The sequence below is a fragment of the Leptopilina heterotoma genome, unplaced genomic scaffold (genome assembly GCF_015476425.1).
Source record: "Leptopilina heterotoma isolate Lh14 unplaced genomic scaffold, ASM1547642v1 Lhet_101, whole genome shotgun sequence".
Classification (NCBI taxonomy): domain Eukaryota; kingdom Metazoa; phylum Arthropoda; class Insecta; order Hymenoptera; family Figitidae; genus Leptopilina; species Leptopilina heterotoma.
The window spans coordinates 1,200,924-1,215,492 of record NW_025110815.1 but is presented as its reverse complement, the minus strand read 5'-3'; the positions used below and the strand labels follow the sequence as shown (position 1 = coordinate 1,215,492).

Here is a 14,569-nt window from a genome sequence, read left to right as displayed (position 1 = left end):
ATTGATGATTCGAACGATTTTTTTTTTATTTTTTTAAATTTAAAACCTCTCGAAAGTTTAAATCCCCGAATGTTCAGTCGGTAATGTCACTGACATTTCTCACGTGTTTTTGTGTTTGTGACGATTGTTGTGATTTCTCGAAAAATTCTTCCTAATTTGTTTAATTTAAACACCTTTTTGACATCAAAAATGGGTTTTTTGAATATCGTTAATTAATCACGAGGTTAATTATTATGTTTTTATAAATAAATTATTAAATTTCGGTACCGATTCATGATATTCATCTGTTGAGGTAAGGTTATGTTTACTTCTCTAATTTCTATTTTCTTTCAATAATTAATAATTATTTCTATATTAATTATTTTTAACTTGTCTTTTTATATTATTATTATTATTATTATTATTATTTTATATTATTAATCATATTAATATTTATTTTCCTAATTCTTTAGATTTACTTTCATTCTTGTCAATTGTTTCATTTTTTGTAAGTGGTTTATATTTTTAAATAATTTAATATTTTAAACACTTTTTCTTAAATTTTCATTGTAATATAATATTACAATCTTCTATCTATCTTTTTTGTTTCCTAACTTTTTCAAAATTTTTCATTTTAAATATTTTCAATTTTAAAATTAATGTTTTGAAAAATCAGTGAATTATTGCAAAGAATCTTATCAAAAAATTTGAAGAGAATAATTGAATTCCTTCGACGAATTTTTTTATTAATGAAAATAATTGAATTCTCGCGAAGAATTATATTAAATTTTTTAAAAATCCTAATTAAATTATTTGGAGAATTTCTTTGAATTTTTTTTTTAAATAATGAAGTTCATTTAATAATTTTAATTGGAAATTTTAAAAACAATTGAATTTTATGAAGAATTTTTTGAAAATTGTATTGAAAACAATTAAATTTCTCAAAAGAATTTTATTGTTTTTAAAAATAATTTAATTTTTGCGAAGAATTTTATCATTTATAAAAATAATTTAATTGTTCCCAAGAATTTATTAAAATTTTAAGAAATAAATGAATTTTATGTAAATATTTGAAAATAATAAAATTCTTTGGAAAAATTCTATTAAAATTGTTTTGACTTTCTGCAAAGAATTTTACTATTTATAAAAATAATTGAAATGTTTCAAAGAATTTATTAAAATTTTAGGAAGTAATTGAATAATTATTGTTTTGAAGGAATTTTATAGAATAATTACTTTTGTACTTAGTAAGTAAATTTTTTAAATTTTGTAATTTGCATAATAATAAATTGATAATAATAAATAAATAATAATAAAATAATAATCTACTCGAAGGTAAAAAATAATAAAAGAATCTATTTTACTTTATTTCTAAATTAGATGAATTTTCTGCAGCGATTAAAAAAATCAACTGCTGTATTGCGTGCGATTCAAAGGCAGGAAATAAATTTTATTACTTCTAGAAAACAAGTTGATAATAATTTTATTTGTAGTATAATAAATAGAACATTTACAAGGTCAAATGTTATTAAGGAAGAGTATTCTATTCCCTTGGCTTTGCGAAATAAAAAAGCCAAATCAACAAGTCATACTTATAACTACTTTGTTGATATCAGACAGGTAATGGAAATTTATTTATTTATAATTTTAATTTTATATATTACATTATATTGAATTATATTTTATTATATTAATTGAATATTTAATTGGATTGAAAAAATATTTTTATTTTTCTGTAGGTAAAAGTCGAAGGCGGATTTGGAGGCGATGGAATTATTTCATTTATGCAATTATTCAGTAATGAAAAAGCAGGACCGTCAGGTGGTGATGGAGGCAATGGTGGACATGTTATTTTCGAAGTATCTACGTTTAATTTTTATTAAATAAGAAAAAAATGTAATTGAAACAAAAATTGTAATTATTTCTTTTTTCTATTTTAGGTATCGGCGGACGTGAAAGATTTGAGACAATTAAAAAGTGTTCATAAAGCAAAAAATGGACAACGAGGAATGGGTGACAATTGCTACGGTAAAAGTGCAGAACATTTAATAATTAAAGTACCAGTTGGCACGATAATTCGAGATATAGATGGGAAAATAATTGCCGATTTAGACGAAGAGGGAATGAAGTTTATTGCTGCACGAGGCGGTGCCGGTGGTCATGGAAATCCATATTTTAAATCTGAAACAAATCAAACACCATTGATTTGCGAAAGCGGTGCTGAAGGAGAGAAAAATCAATATTTATTGGAAATTAAAAGCATGGCACACATAGGACTGGTAATTCGTCGAAACAATTATTTTCTTCGAAACAATTCAATTCCTTTTAAAATTTTATGCGAGAGTTAAATTATTTCCTTTATTTTAAATTAACTAATTTACCAATTTTTTATTTAAAATTTGAAAAAAAAGTAATTTTACTTTTTAAAATTGTCCGAAAAGTAAAATTTGGTAAATATTTTTTTTCGTTTGGATTATATTTTTATCAGATGGAAGTAGGAATCAATTTTGAAATTACTCTTTTCTTTAAAGATAGGACTTCCGAATGCTGGGAAAAGTACCTTACTAAGAGCAATTTCAAGAGCACGACCAAAAGTTGCTTCTTATCCGTTTACTACGTTGAGACCGCACGTTGGCATTGTTCAATATGACGATTATGAACAAGTTGCTGGTAAAGAAAAAAAAATTGCTTTCTATTACCTACATTAAATTTTGGAAAATTGAGAGAATTTAGAAAAATAAGAGAATTTTATATTTTTTGTCTACAGTTGCAGATTTGCCAGGTTTAATTCAAGATTCACATAAAAATAAAGGTTTGGGTGTGCAATTTTTGAAACATGCCGAGAGATGTAAAGCATTACTTTTTATCATTGACATGTCGTCAGAAGAGCCTTGGAATCATTTCGATATTTTAAAATATGAAATTAGTCAATTTAATCCGAAATTAATCGAGCGTCAGATGATTATCATAGCGAATAAAATGGATTTACCGTCTGCTCAGGTATTTAAAGTTGATTTTATTTAAATAAATTGAAATTTAGATTAATCAAAAATTTTAAAATAATTTATTATTTTATTATCTTCTCCAAAATTCAATTATTTTCATAAATAATAAAAATTTCACAGGAATTCAACTATTTACAAATTTTTTATAAATTTCTTCGCAATAATTCAATTATTTACATAAATAATAAATTTTTTTACAGAAATTCAATTATTTTCATGAATAATAAAACACATCATAGAATTTCAATTATTTTAAATATAATTTTAACCGAATTCCTCGAAAAATGTAATTATTATTGAAAATTTTATTCTTATAAATAATTAAATTGATGTGAAAAATTGTATTACTTATAAAAATAATTGAATTCTTCGACTCGGAGTTCGAATAATTTTACAATTAAAGAAATTCGTAAATAATTGTAATAGAACATTTTTTTGAATATTAAATACTATTTTAAGAGTGAATCAAAATATTCTTTAGGGTCAGGGAAAAAGTCATAATTTTGTCTGGGAATCAGGTAAAAGTCAGGAATAAACAAAATTAATTTTTTGTGATAACACTGTATAAATATATATTTTTTCTACCTTGCATTTTATTTTGCAGGAAAATTTAAAATTATTCGAGGAGAAAATTAATCTACCAATAATATCGATATCGGCAAAATTTGGAACAAATGTCACCTCTCTTTTGAGAGATCTACGAATATTATACGACGATTTATGTAAACAAGAAGAAAAACAATAAATTATTTAGTAAGTAAGACATTTTATTTTAAATAAAAAATACCAAAAAGCATTTCTAAAAAAAATTCTCGCAAATTTTATTTCATTGCCTTCTCGCACATTGTGAAATTACCAACAATTTCCTTAATATTCTCTTGCTCTAATAGTGTGCAAAACCATCGAGAAACATTTTCATAATTTTTTCTCATTCGCAAATCAAAACAATTTTCAAACAATGGCATTAGTGCAGTGAAAATTGTAATATCGGCAAGTGTTATTCGTTCGCCGACAAAAAATGTTTTCGTAACAAGGTTTTTATTCAATGATTCCATAAAATTCAATGAATCATCTTTTGCCAATTTAATACAATCCTTGGATAATTTTTTCACACCCAATGTCGATAGAATCCAACTGGTCACGTACGGTCGAATATAATTATCAACAAACATCATCCATTGTAAAATTTCACTTTGTGCAAAAATATTATCACCCTTGAATTTCTCATTTGATAAATAAAAACAAATTGCATTGCTGGTGGTAATTTTTACATTACCATCAATTAATGTAATTGGCAAATTTTTATCTGAATCGTCGAAATAATTGACTTGTAGATATTTTTCACAATATTTTGCCGTCATTTGAACGCGATAGCATTCACAACTATTGTTATTTGCGTATAAAATTGGTCCCGGTATTTCACAAACAGCTATTGTATTTTGTGACAAAGTTAAATTTCCCAACGAAGCTGAAAATAAAGAAAATGAAATTACAATTTTGAAAAAATCTATTTTTTTTGTGGTTAAAATTAAAATAATTTAATTTTGAAATTAAAGTTTTTAGGTAATAAGGGAAATGCGAATTTACCTAGTTACCTGCGGGTTTCATGTCAAGTTTCGAGAAAGCGTATTCTTTCGCTACTTTTAACGCTTCGTTTAGTCCGGAAATATTTGATCCCGAAGCTTGTGCTGATTCCGGTTTTCCACCACCTTTTCCGTTCATAATTGACGTTATTGACTGAATCCATTCATTTGCCTTTAATCCTTTACTGACAGCGCTCTGAAAAAAATTACATTCATTTACTGCACAATTCAAAAATGTTGCGAATTTTAAAATCAATGAATTGATTGATAAGTGACATTTTTTTAAATTTTAAAATAGGAAATTTTTATGACTTATAATTTTGGTTTTCAAATAATTTAATTCTTACATAGATTTTTATTGAAATTTAAAAAAATAATTGAACATTTTTTAGAATTTATTAAATTAAATTTTTGAAAATAATTGAATTCTTCGGAGGATTTAAATATTAAAACTAATATTTAAACTAATTAAATTCTAGCAAAGAATTTTATAATTAATAAAAGTAATTGAATTCTTTATAGAAATTTTGTTTAAATTGTATTAAAAATAATTGAATTTTATAAAGAATTTCATCAAATTTTTTTAAAATAATTTTTATTTACCGAAAAATTTTATTACAATTTTAAAAAAAAGTAATTAAATTCTTTTAAGAAATTTAATTAAAATTCTATAGAAAATAATTGAATTCTTACAAATATTTTTATTAAAAAATTTAAAATTGTACTGAAACTAATTAAATTCCAGCGAAGGATTTTATTTATAAAAGTAATTAAATTCTAGCTACGATTTTCAATGAAATTTTGGAAACAAATAATAATTTGAATTGCTTTGAAGAATTTTATTAAAATTTTCAAATAATTTAATTCTTCTAAAAATTTGTAGAAAATAATTGAATTCTTTAGGAAAATTTTATTAGTTTGAAAGAATTTTTGTTTAGAATTTAAAAAAAAAATAATTGAATTCTTTCGAGAAATTAATTTCAATTGAATTTCTGCGAAGAATTTTATTAAAGTGTTTAAAAATAATAAATATTAATAATTAATAATTTATTGATTGATAATTTTAACTTTATTATTAATAATTTATTTGTTATTTAGTTAAATATGTGAATGTTTTTAAATTTTTAATTTGAAATGAATTCGAAAATTGAATTTGATATTTAAAAATATAAAATTTTTGTTATTTGTTAGGTTGGAAATTGGAAAATAATAAATAAATAATGATGATTTTACCTTAGGAACGGCACTGAGTGCAAAAATTTTCTTCTTATCGGTATCGACACTCAAGAATAAAGCACTTGTCTCCGGAGATAAAGTCTTTACTTTTTTCAAAGCAGAATCTAGTGCCTTCGTATTATCGTATGCTTGTAAAATTTCCACTATGACAGGCGTTCCAATATTCAATTTTACAAGTTGTTCAACAAGTTCGACAACTGAATTTGCAACGGCTGCTTTCGTTGCACGCTCCTTATCATCCAATGATTTTTTTAATGACTTCAACATATCTCGCATCTCATCCTATTGAAAAAAAGGAAATTTCTTTATTTTTTATTCAAAATTCAAAAAAAAAGGAAGTAGAAAAGTAAATGTTTGAGAAAAGTAAATTTAATAAATAATAAATTAATTAAAAAATAATAAATTTTATAAAGAAAATAGAAGAAATAATTACCTTTCGCCAACAGGGAATTGTAGCGTGTGAAATATCCTCGGTTAATTCGACAATTTTTTTAACGTATTCCTTCGAATCAAAAGTGTTTGTATTATTTTTCACGTCAGCGTCGAGTTTCTCGAGACGTTTTTGCAAAACTTCTGCTTTTGTCAAAGCTTTGGTAGCTTCAGGACCAGTGAGAGCAACAATTCTTCTTATTCCTTTTGCGATTGCATCTTCACTTGCAATTATAAAATCGCCGATATGTCCCGTATAATGTAAATGACTAAAAGAGGAAAAAGACAATTGTTTTCTAAATTAAAAAAAGTCCCCTCCTTTTCTATTTATTTGTAAAAATAAATGTCAAATTTCGAAGAAATTACAAAATAATTTCTAAAAATGAAAAAGTAATTTAAAACTCACGTTCCACCACAAAATTCAACGCTTGTTTTCGTTCCCGCTGGATTCAAGGGATCCTTCTCCAAGTCCTCAACGGGAATTCCAACACTGACAATTCTCACTGGATCGGGATAAGTTTCCTCAAACATTGCACGAATTCCTTGCACTGTTTTTGCTAATGACAATTTACTCTCCTTTGCGAATATCTTTTTATTTTCATCAATTATTTCATTTGTAATTGTTTCCGTCTTCTTTAATTGTTGCGTTGTCATTCCACCTGCAATAAAAAAAAGTTTTTATCAACAAATTTTTATTTCTACTTTTTTCTATTTCAATTTCTCAAATTTTATAAATAAAGAAATAAATAATAAATAAACTGTCAAATAAAAAAAGTAAACTAAATAAAAAGGTAAACTGAATAAAATAAATTAATTAATACCTAAGTAAAAAGATAAACAAATAAATAAATTAAAAAATGAATTAAATTTTGATTAAAAGACCTTTGTTGGTGAAATCGAATCGCAAACGATCGGGAGCGACGAGAGATCCTTTCTGATCAGCTTCGGTGCCAAGAACACTTCTCAGTGCATGATTTAAAACGTGAGTTGCTGTGTGATTGCTCATTATCAATCTTCTTCTGGCGGTGTCAATATTCGAAATAACCTTGTCGCCTTCTTTTAATATTCCCTGACCAACAGTGCCAATATGCAAAACGTATCCACCTCTGACTTGAACATTCTTTACCCGGACTTCTGTGCCCTAAATTATGAATTAATTCAGTTAAATAAGAATAATGTTTACTAAATTTAATTTTAATTAAATTTCAATTACTAAATTAATTACTTAGTGTTTTTAAAAATGGAATTTTTAATTTACCTCGTCACCAACTTTAACTAAAAATCCTTCGTCATAAATTTGACCACCTTGCTCCGCATAGAAACTCGTTTGATCTAATAAAATACCAACTTCTTCGCCAGACGTGACTTCTTTGACAAATTGTTTACCACGTCTCAAAGCAATGACAGTACTGTTACACGAAGTAAATTCATATTCCGCCTTTTTGTCCGATGATTTTACCGAATAATTATATTTTGGCATATCGTTCGTTGGCTTTATTCCCTTGTCTTGTAATTCCGTTATTGAATGAACGTCCAAATTCACTTGATCGTCTATTTCGCCGGTTTTTCCCTGCGATGCTATCTGAGCCAATTTTTTCGCTTCCTCATAGCCTTGCATATCGACTTGCAGACCCTTTTCCTCGGCCATTAATTGCGTTAAATCTACGGGAAAACCGTAAGTGTCATATAATCGCCAAGCAACTTCGCCGGGAACAATTTTACACGATTCCAATTTTCCAATTGTTCGATTCAAAAGATTTCGTCCCCTCGATAAAGTCTTTAAAAATTGCGTCTCCTCTTCATTGATAATTGAAATTATCGAATCGGGATCTTTCTTCACCTCCGGAAAGACATCGCCTGCAATATAATTTTTTTGTTTTTATATTATCAATAAAAAATAATAATAAAGACAAAAATAAAAAAATATATATAAATCAAAATAAAATTATTTTATACAGAAAAATGAGTAAATTTTCCGCTTACCTAGAATGTTTACGACAACGTTTACCAAAGAAGCGAAAAATCCAGGTTTCGCATTAAGTTTCTCCGTGGCGTAACGTACACCGCGTCTTAAAATTCTTCTAAGGACGTATCTGCAAAAAAATAATAAAAAATTGTATACTTTAACTATAACATATTATATGTTTGCTTCTTTCTTTTCTAACATTTTTAATAATTTTTCTTTTCAAATATTTTCATTTTTAAAATTAATGTATTTAAAGGCATTGAATCCTTGCAAAGAATTTTATCAAAAAATTTGAGAATCTTTAGAAAATAATTCAATTCTTCTCGGAATTTTATTACAATTTTCAAACAATTTAATTAATTAAAGGAATTTTATTAAAATGAAGAAAAGAATTAAATTCTCTCAAAGAGTAGATATTAATAAGAGTTCTGACATTAAAAGAAAGTGATATTCAATCTATTATTATTATTATTATGCAAATTACAAAATTTTTTTTTATTTTAAAATATAAATTTTTGAATAATTTTTTTCAAAAATTCAATTATTTTTAACAAAATTTTTAAAAAATTTAACGAAAGATTTCAATTATGTACTTTCTAAAATTTTAATAAATCTTTCGAAACAATTTAATTACATTTTTTTAAAATAGTAAAATCTTTCCAAAAATTCAATTCTTTTCAATAAAATTTCACGAAAGAATTCAATTTGTTTCTTAATTTGTTATAAAATTATTCAAAAAGAATTCAATTTTTTTTAAAAATTTTAATAAATCCTTCGAAACAATTTAATTAGTTTTATAAATATAGTAAAATTCATTGAAAAAATTCAATTTTTTTCTAAAATTTTAATAAAACATTCGAAACAATTATTTTTTAATTTTTAATCAAATTCACTGAATTAATTAAATGATTTTAGAAAATTGTAATAAAATTCTGAGAAGAATTTAATTAGGATTTTCAAAAAATTTAATAAAATTCAAAAATTTTTATTTGAAAATAAAAAATTTATGTATGGAAATTTTATCCAAAGTATTAAAAAAATATCAAATAATTAAAAATCTGAAATAGTCTATGAATTCTCTTTCTCAATTAAATTGAAATTATTTGAAATTTTAACTAAAATAAATAATATTAAGTTTTTAATTATTCGATTAACAAAAATTATTTAAGTTTTAAAATGTAATTTAATTGGAAAATTAAGAAAAAAATTAGTCTTACGAAAAATTTTACTTAAATTTGTTTTTGAAGATAATTGAATTCCCGAAAATAATTTTAAAAATTGAAACAATTAAAAGTTTTGTCAAATTTAATTGAAATCGGAAGTTTGAAATTTTTGTTTTTTTCTTATTATTATTAATATGTAAAATATTTCTATTTACCCTCGACCAGTGTTATCGGGAACTCCACCGTCAGCGAGGGCAATTGTCAGTGTACGTGCATGATCCGCTAGAACTCGATAAGCCATGTCAATTCCGTCCTTGTCCTCGTCGCCAACTTTTCCCTGATAAGCCGGAGCACCTGTTCCTTTTTCGATTGCCTCGAAAATTGGCATAAATAAATCAGTATCGTAATTTGAACGCTTATTTTGTATCACCGAGACTAAACGCTCCAAACCCAATCCACAATCGATGTGTTTCTTCGGCAATGGTCGTAGTTCACCGCTCGACTCTCTGCAAATTATTATTTTCTCCATCATTCTCTTCTATACAAAGAAAGATTTTTATCAAAAGAAAATAATACAATTTTAATCAATTAACCTGTTGTACTGAATAAAAACGAGATTCCAAATTTCAAGAACGTCGGGATCATCCATATTGACAAGTTCAGGAACTTCTCTGCCGCCAATTCTATCGAAATGCAATTCACTGCATGGTCCGCAGGGACCAGTTTCGCCCATTTCCCAAAAATTGTCCTTCATTGAACCAGGAAGTACGTGAGTCGGTAGCACACTATTAAAATTTCTCTTTTTCAATGACAAAAGCAAAACCAATTTTGTATAAAAAAAAATTATAATTTCGAATTAAAAAATTTTTTTTTCTAAAAGAAACAAAAAATTTTGTAGCCAAAAAATATTATTCACAAATAACATCATGAAAATTTCTTACCTTTATTTTATAAAATTTTTTTTAATTTCTCAGTTTTATTTTCAATATAAAAAATAAAAATTTGGAATTGACAATTATCAAAAAACTGTATAATTCCGATCAAGCAAAGTGTTTTAGAAACAAAAAAAAAACAAAGACTAACAAAAATTACCCAAGAGAAATCCAAATTTGTTTGCATTCTTCATCGGGTGGTAATCCACTTTTCTCGTCACCACCGAAATAAGTCACGTAAAGTTGTTGTGCCGGAAGTTTTAAAATCACAGTCAAAAATTCCCAGGCCCAAGTACAAATTTCTTTCTGTAAATTAAAAGTTTTTTTTTAAATTCCGTCCTTTTTCCTAAAATTTCTTTTTCTAATTCAGTTTTCAATAATATATTAATTTAATATTTTTTAATATTAATTTACGTAATTGAATTTTTTTGCAATAAAAAGATTTATTTAGTTATCGAACCTTGAAGTAATCGCCGAAAGACCAATTTCCCAACATTTCGAAAAAGGTGTGATGATAAACGTCCTTTCCGACATCATCCAAATCATTGTGTTTTCCACCAGCTCTGAAAGAGTTTTAATATCGTCTTGTATTAATAATTTTAGTACTAAATACAATTTTAATTCTAATATATGAAACAATTATCTTTAGATATTTGTTCTATTTGCTTTTTTACCTAATGCACTTTTGAGTATTTACGACTCGAATCCATTTTGACATGTCACTATTAGGATCCACGGTTCCCAAGAAAATTGGTTTAAACTGCAAAATTTCGTATTAAAAAGAATCATTTTTTAGTGTTTTTTTAGAAAACCAAAAAATTCATTTAAATTAAAAATAATTTATCATTTTTTTAATTTTGAAATAAAGTTGAAATATTAATTGAGCAATTAGTTAATTACTTGAAATATTAATTAACTAATTATTTAATTAGTAGAAATATTAATTGAACAATTAGATAATTAATTAAAATATCAATTAAATAATTAGTTAATTAATGGAAATTAATTAATTATTAATTGTTATTGTTTATATTTTCAAAAATTTTAATATAATTCTTCGCAAGAATTCAATTATTTTTAATAAATAATAAATTCTTCGTAAGAATCAGGGTGTCTAACAAGGATTGAGAAAATAATTTCCTGACTTTTTATCTGTTAATAGTCTCCACCCTTTGGTAAAAAATCTAAAATTATGAAAAATTCGATAAACCGATTTTCTTAAAATACAACATTTTTTCTTCCCTTTTATGGCATTTAGCATCATTATTTTTGTGCTCTTCAAAAATACTTTACTTATTTAATTTTCTCCACCCTTTGGTAAAAAATTTAAAGTTATCGAAAATTATCAAAAATTCAAAAAACCGAATTTCTTAAAATTCAACATTTTTTCGTCTTTTTTATGGCAATTAGCTTCATTATTTTTGGGCTCTTCAAAAACACTTTACTTATTTAATTGTCTCCAACCTTTGGTAAAAAATCTAAAATTATGGAAAATTAGCAAAAATTCAAAAAACCAAATTTCTTAAAATTCTTTTTGTACGTAAAATTTTGAAAGAAATGTAAATTTGTACCTGATTCATTCCAGCATTGGCGAACAATAAAGTAGGATCATCGTGAGGAATTGTTGAACTCGAATGAACATAAATATGTTCCTTCTGCTTTATAAAATAGTCGATGTAAATTTGGCGAATTTCCTTCGCGCTCATCATTCCGACCATTTTTGCAAATTTCCCTTTATAAATCTTCAACTGCAAAAAGAAAAAATTTAATTAGCATTTACTCTAATTATACTATACGACTATAAATTCTATAATTATTCCATATGGTTCAAATCGGTCAAATAAGTAAAACAAAAAAATCAGGATCATTGGTTACGATCATTGGATCATTACAATAATTTTGTTCTATTTCTGTCACTAACGGAATGAATATTTTCTACCAATCAAAATATATTGCTAAGTGATGGAAAATTTATTTAATAAATAATATTAATGATGAGATTAAAAACACAAAAATGTTTTTTGTTTTATTCAATCAAAGGACAATAAATTGTATGCAAGTGAAAGTTGATATTGCATCAAATTTGTTGCAGTTAACCTCAAATGGTAACAATTGGATCAATTGGATAACAATTACGTTATAAACAAATAAAGAACGATTTTTTCTTTGTATCGGTGAATAGTATTTAAGTATAAGTAAATTATATTTTTAACTATAAAACTTGCCTGGAGAAAGGGAGAAACATATGCCGGTCCTAAATTCCTTTGGAGCAGGCACTGAGATTTTTTTTTTTGGAAAACAATTCACGTATTTAAAAAATCTGTACTACACGGCGCGTGCGTGGAGAATATCGCATTTCATTGGCTACACACTCGCGCGAAAAAAAGCACAAATTTAAAACTCAAAGTGACAAATTATTTAGTATAAAAGAAATTTTGCAGTGTTTTCTATTAAATATTATTTGACAGATTAATTAGATAGTGAATATTATTTAGATATTAAAGATAAAAGATGATTTCGATTTGATAAAATGGGAAATAGTTTCAAATTCATGCGGGGAAGAAAGACCAATCAGCGTACAGTTCTTCTAAAACGCATGCGTCATGTTAAGGTTAGTTTTTGGAAATTTCGTGGTTTCTCTTTCATAAAAAAAATATTATTTTAAATTAAAATAATATAAAACAAAAATAAGACATAAGTGTATTTAAACAAAACTTGTAGTAAAAGAATTATTAATTTAGTATTAATAATTTATTACAATCTCGGGAACGAATTAATAATTCTTATTTGTTCTGTTCACTGTGTCAGTGGTGTCAGTGTTTTTATAAATCTTTCAATTCATACACTTTCGGAGAAGAAAAAATAATTTTAAAATGCCTTTTATGAAAGGTGTTGAACCTATTAGAAGGACAATTAAGTATTTAAATGCTGGCAGATTAGTATTGAAGGATGAAATACATATTTTTTCTATTAATTACAATAATTATGGAAAACATCATAGTGGAATAAGGTCAGTTTTTAGGTTAACTTTTCATGCATTAGAATTTTTTTTTATAATTTATAACTGATATAATATATTATATTTCTTTACAGAAATTTTGTCTTCTGGCATTTAGCGCAATTACAATATAAAAATCCGATGGTACAAATTGTTACTTTTAAAAATATAACGCCATCGCCTTTCATAAGGTGTTTCTATGGTGAGTAATTTTCGATAATTTGTTACTTAAACATTTAAAATACAAAATTTTTCTTAACAAGAGAATTTAATTAAATTACATAATTTCCGATTCAAACTTTAAAAAATTCAATTATTAACTAATTTACTAATTAATTATTCTTGTTTATTAATTTCAAAAATTTTAATAGAATTCTTCACAAGAATTCAATTATTTTCATAAATAATAACATTCTTCGTAAGAATTCAATTATTTTTATAAATTGTAAAATTATTTACAAAAATTCTATTATTTTTAAATAATAATAAAATTTCACTAACGAATACAATTATTTTCTAAAATTTTAATAAATCCTTCAATACAATTCAATTATTTTTTTTAATAGTAAAATATTTTAAAAAATTCAATTATTTACAATAAAATTTCACGAAAGAATTTTAACAAATTTCTTCGCGAAAATTCAATTATTTTCCTAAATAATACAATATTCTTCGAAGGAATTCTATTACCATCAAATTTCTTGATAAAATTCTCTGCAACAATTCGGTGATTTTTAATACAATAATTTAAAAATTTAAAATATTTAAAAAGAAAAATTATTAAAAAAAAAAGTTAAGAAACAAAAAATTAATTTTCCATTTTATTGTGAAAGAAAATTTATTAATTTTTGTTTGTTTTAATTGCAGAAAATGGAAAGAGAATGTTAATTGACGTTGATAGCAGGGAAAAAGACGATATATTAGAGCATTTAATAAAAGTTGTTGGAAAATCTGAAAAAACTTTAATTAAGGAATCGTTAACTCGCGATAAAAAGGACAATCCCGCAAATTTTGGTTACGGATGTGAAAGAAGTTGTATGTGCGTTGTTCCCGGTCAACTTCCATGTCCTCAAATTTGTCCTCTTCCAAATCATATGCGAGGAAAGTTTACCTTCAATCCTGATCTTAAACCGCGACGTTAAAAAGAAAAGAATAGGTTTGTAAATAATGTATTTTGTTAATTTTTCTCATCACTTTTTATCCCTGTAATTAAATAAGATACAACGATAATTGTTTGTTTTATTAAAAAACAATATTTCACTTTACCTAGAAAGAAAA

At 25.0% G+C, this 14,569-nt stretch overlaps 3 protein-coding genes across 4 annotated transcripts; 2 read left to right on the top strand and 1 right to left on the bottom strand.

Moving 5' to 3' along the window:
• Positions 1 to 91: 91 nt before the first annotated feature.
• On the top strand, positions 92 to 3,793 carry LOC122500679 (mitochondrial ribosome-associated GTPase 2). The gene is made up of 7 exons (XM_043609735.1): positions 92 to 292; positions 1,360 to 1,599; positions 1,719 to 1,838; positions 1,920 to 2,258; positions 2,511 to 2,649; positions 2,747 to 2,979; positions 3,589 to 3,793. Exons 2-7 carry the CDS (start codon positions 1,360 to 1,362, stop codon positions 3,727 to 3,729), a joined length of 1,212 nt encoding a protein of 403 aa, XP_043465670.1. The 5' UTR covers positions 92 to 292; the 3' UTR covers positions 3,730 to 3,793.
• On the bottom strand, positions 3,731 to 12,610 carry LOC122500667 (alanine--tRNA ligase, cytoplasmic). 2 transcript variants are annotated; one of them, XM_043609716.1, is made up of 15 exons: positions 12,519 to 12,610; positions 11,865 to 12,041; positions 10,968 to 11,053; positions 10,754 to 10,856; positions 10,454 to 10,599; positions 9,955 to 10,146; positions 9,577 to 9,867; positions 8,216 to 8,325; positions 7,491 to 8,089; positions 7,115 to 7,373; positions 6,639 to 6,891; positions 6,237 to 6,501; positions 5,801 to 6,085; positions 4,580 to 4,763; positions 3,731 to 4,452 (listed from the first exon to the last, which is right to left on the bottom strand). In XM_043609716.1, the coding sequence occupies exons 2-15, from the start codon at positions 12,009 to 12,011 to the stop codon at positions 3,806 to 3,808; spliced, it is 3,567 nt and encodes a 1,188-aa protein (XP_043465651.1). In that variant the 5' UTR covers positions 12,012 to 12,041; positions 12,519 to 12,610; the 3' UTR covers positions 3,731 to 3,805. The 2 variants fall into 2 exon arrangements, with proteins under 2 accessions (XP_043465651.1, XP_043465660.1); XM_043609725.1 differs by having other exon boundaries at positions 4,311 to 4,452; positions 4,572 to 4,763.
• Positions 12,611 to 12,905: 295 nt separating this feature from the next.
• Positions 12,906 to 14,521, top strand: LOC122500650 (probable 28S ribosomal protein S25, mitochondrial). The gene is made up of 3 exons (XM_043609682.1): positions 12,906 to 13,303; positions 13,387 to 13,493; positions 14,159 to 14,521. The coding sequence occupies exons 1-3, from the start codon at positions 13,167 to 13,169 to the stop codon at positions 14,431 to 14,433; spliced, it is 519 nt and encodes a 172-aa protein (XP_043465617.1). The 5' UTR covers positions 12,906 to 13,166; the 3' UTR covers positions 14,434 to 14,521.
• Positions 14,522 to 14,569: the final 48 nt, after the last annotated feature.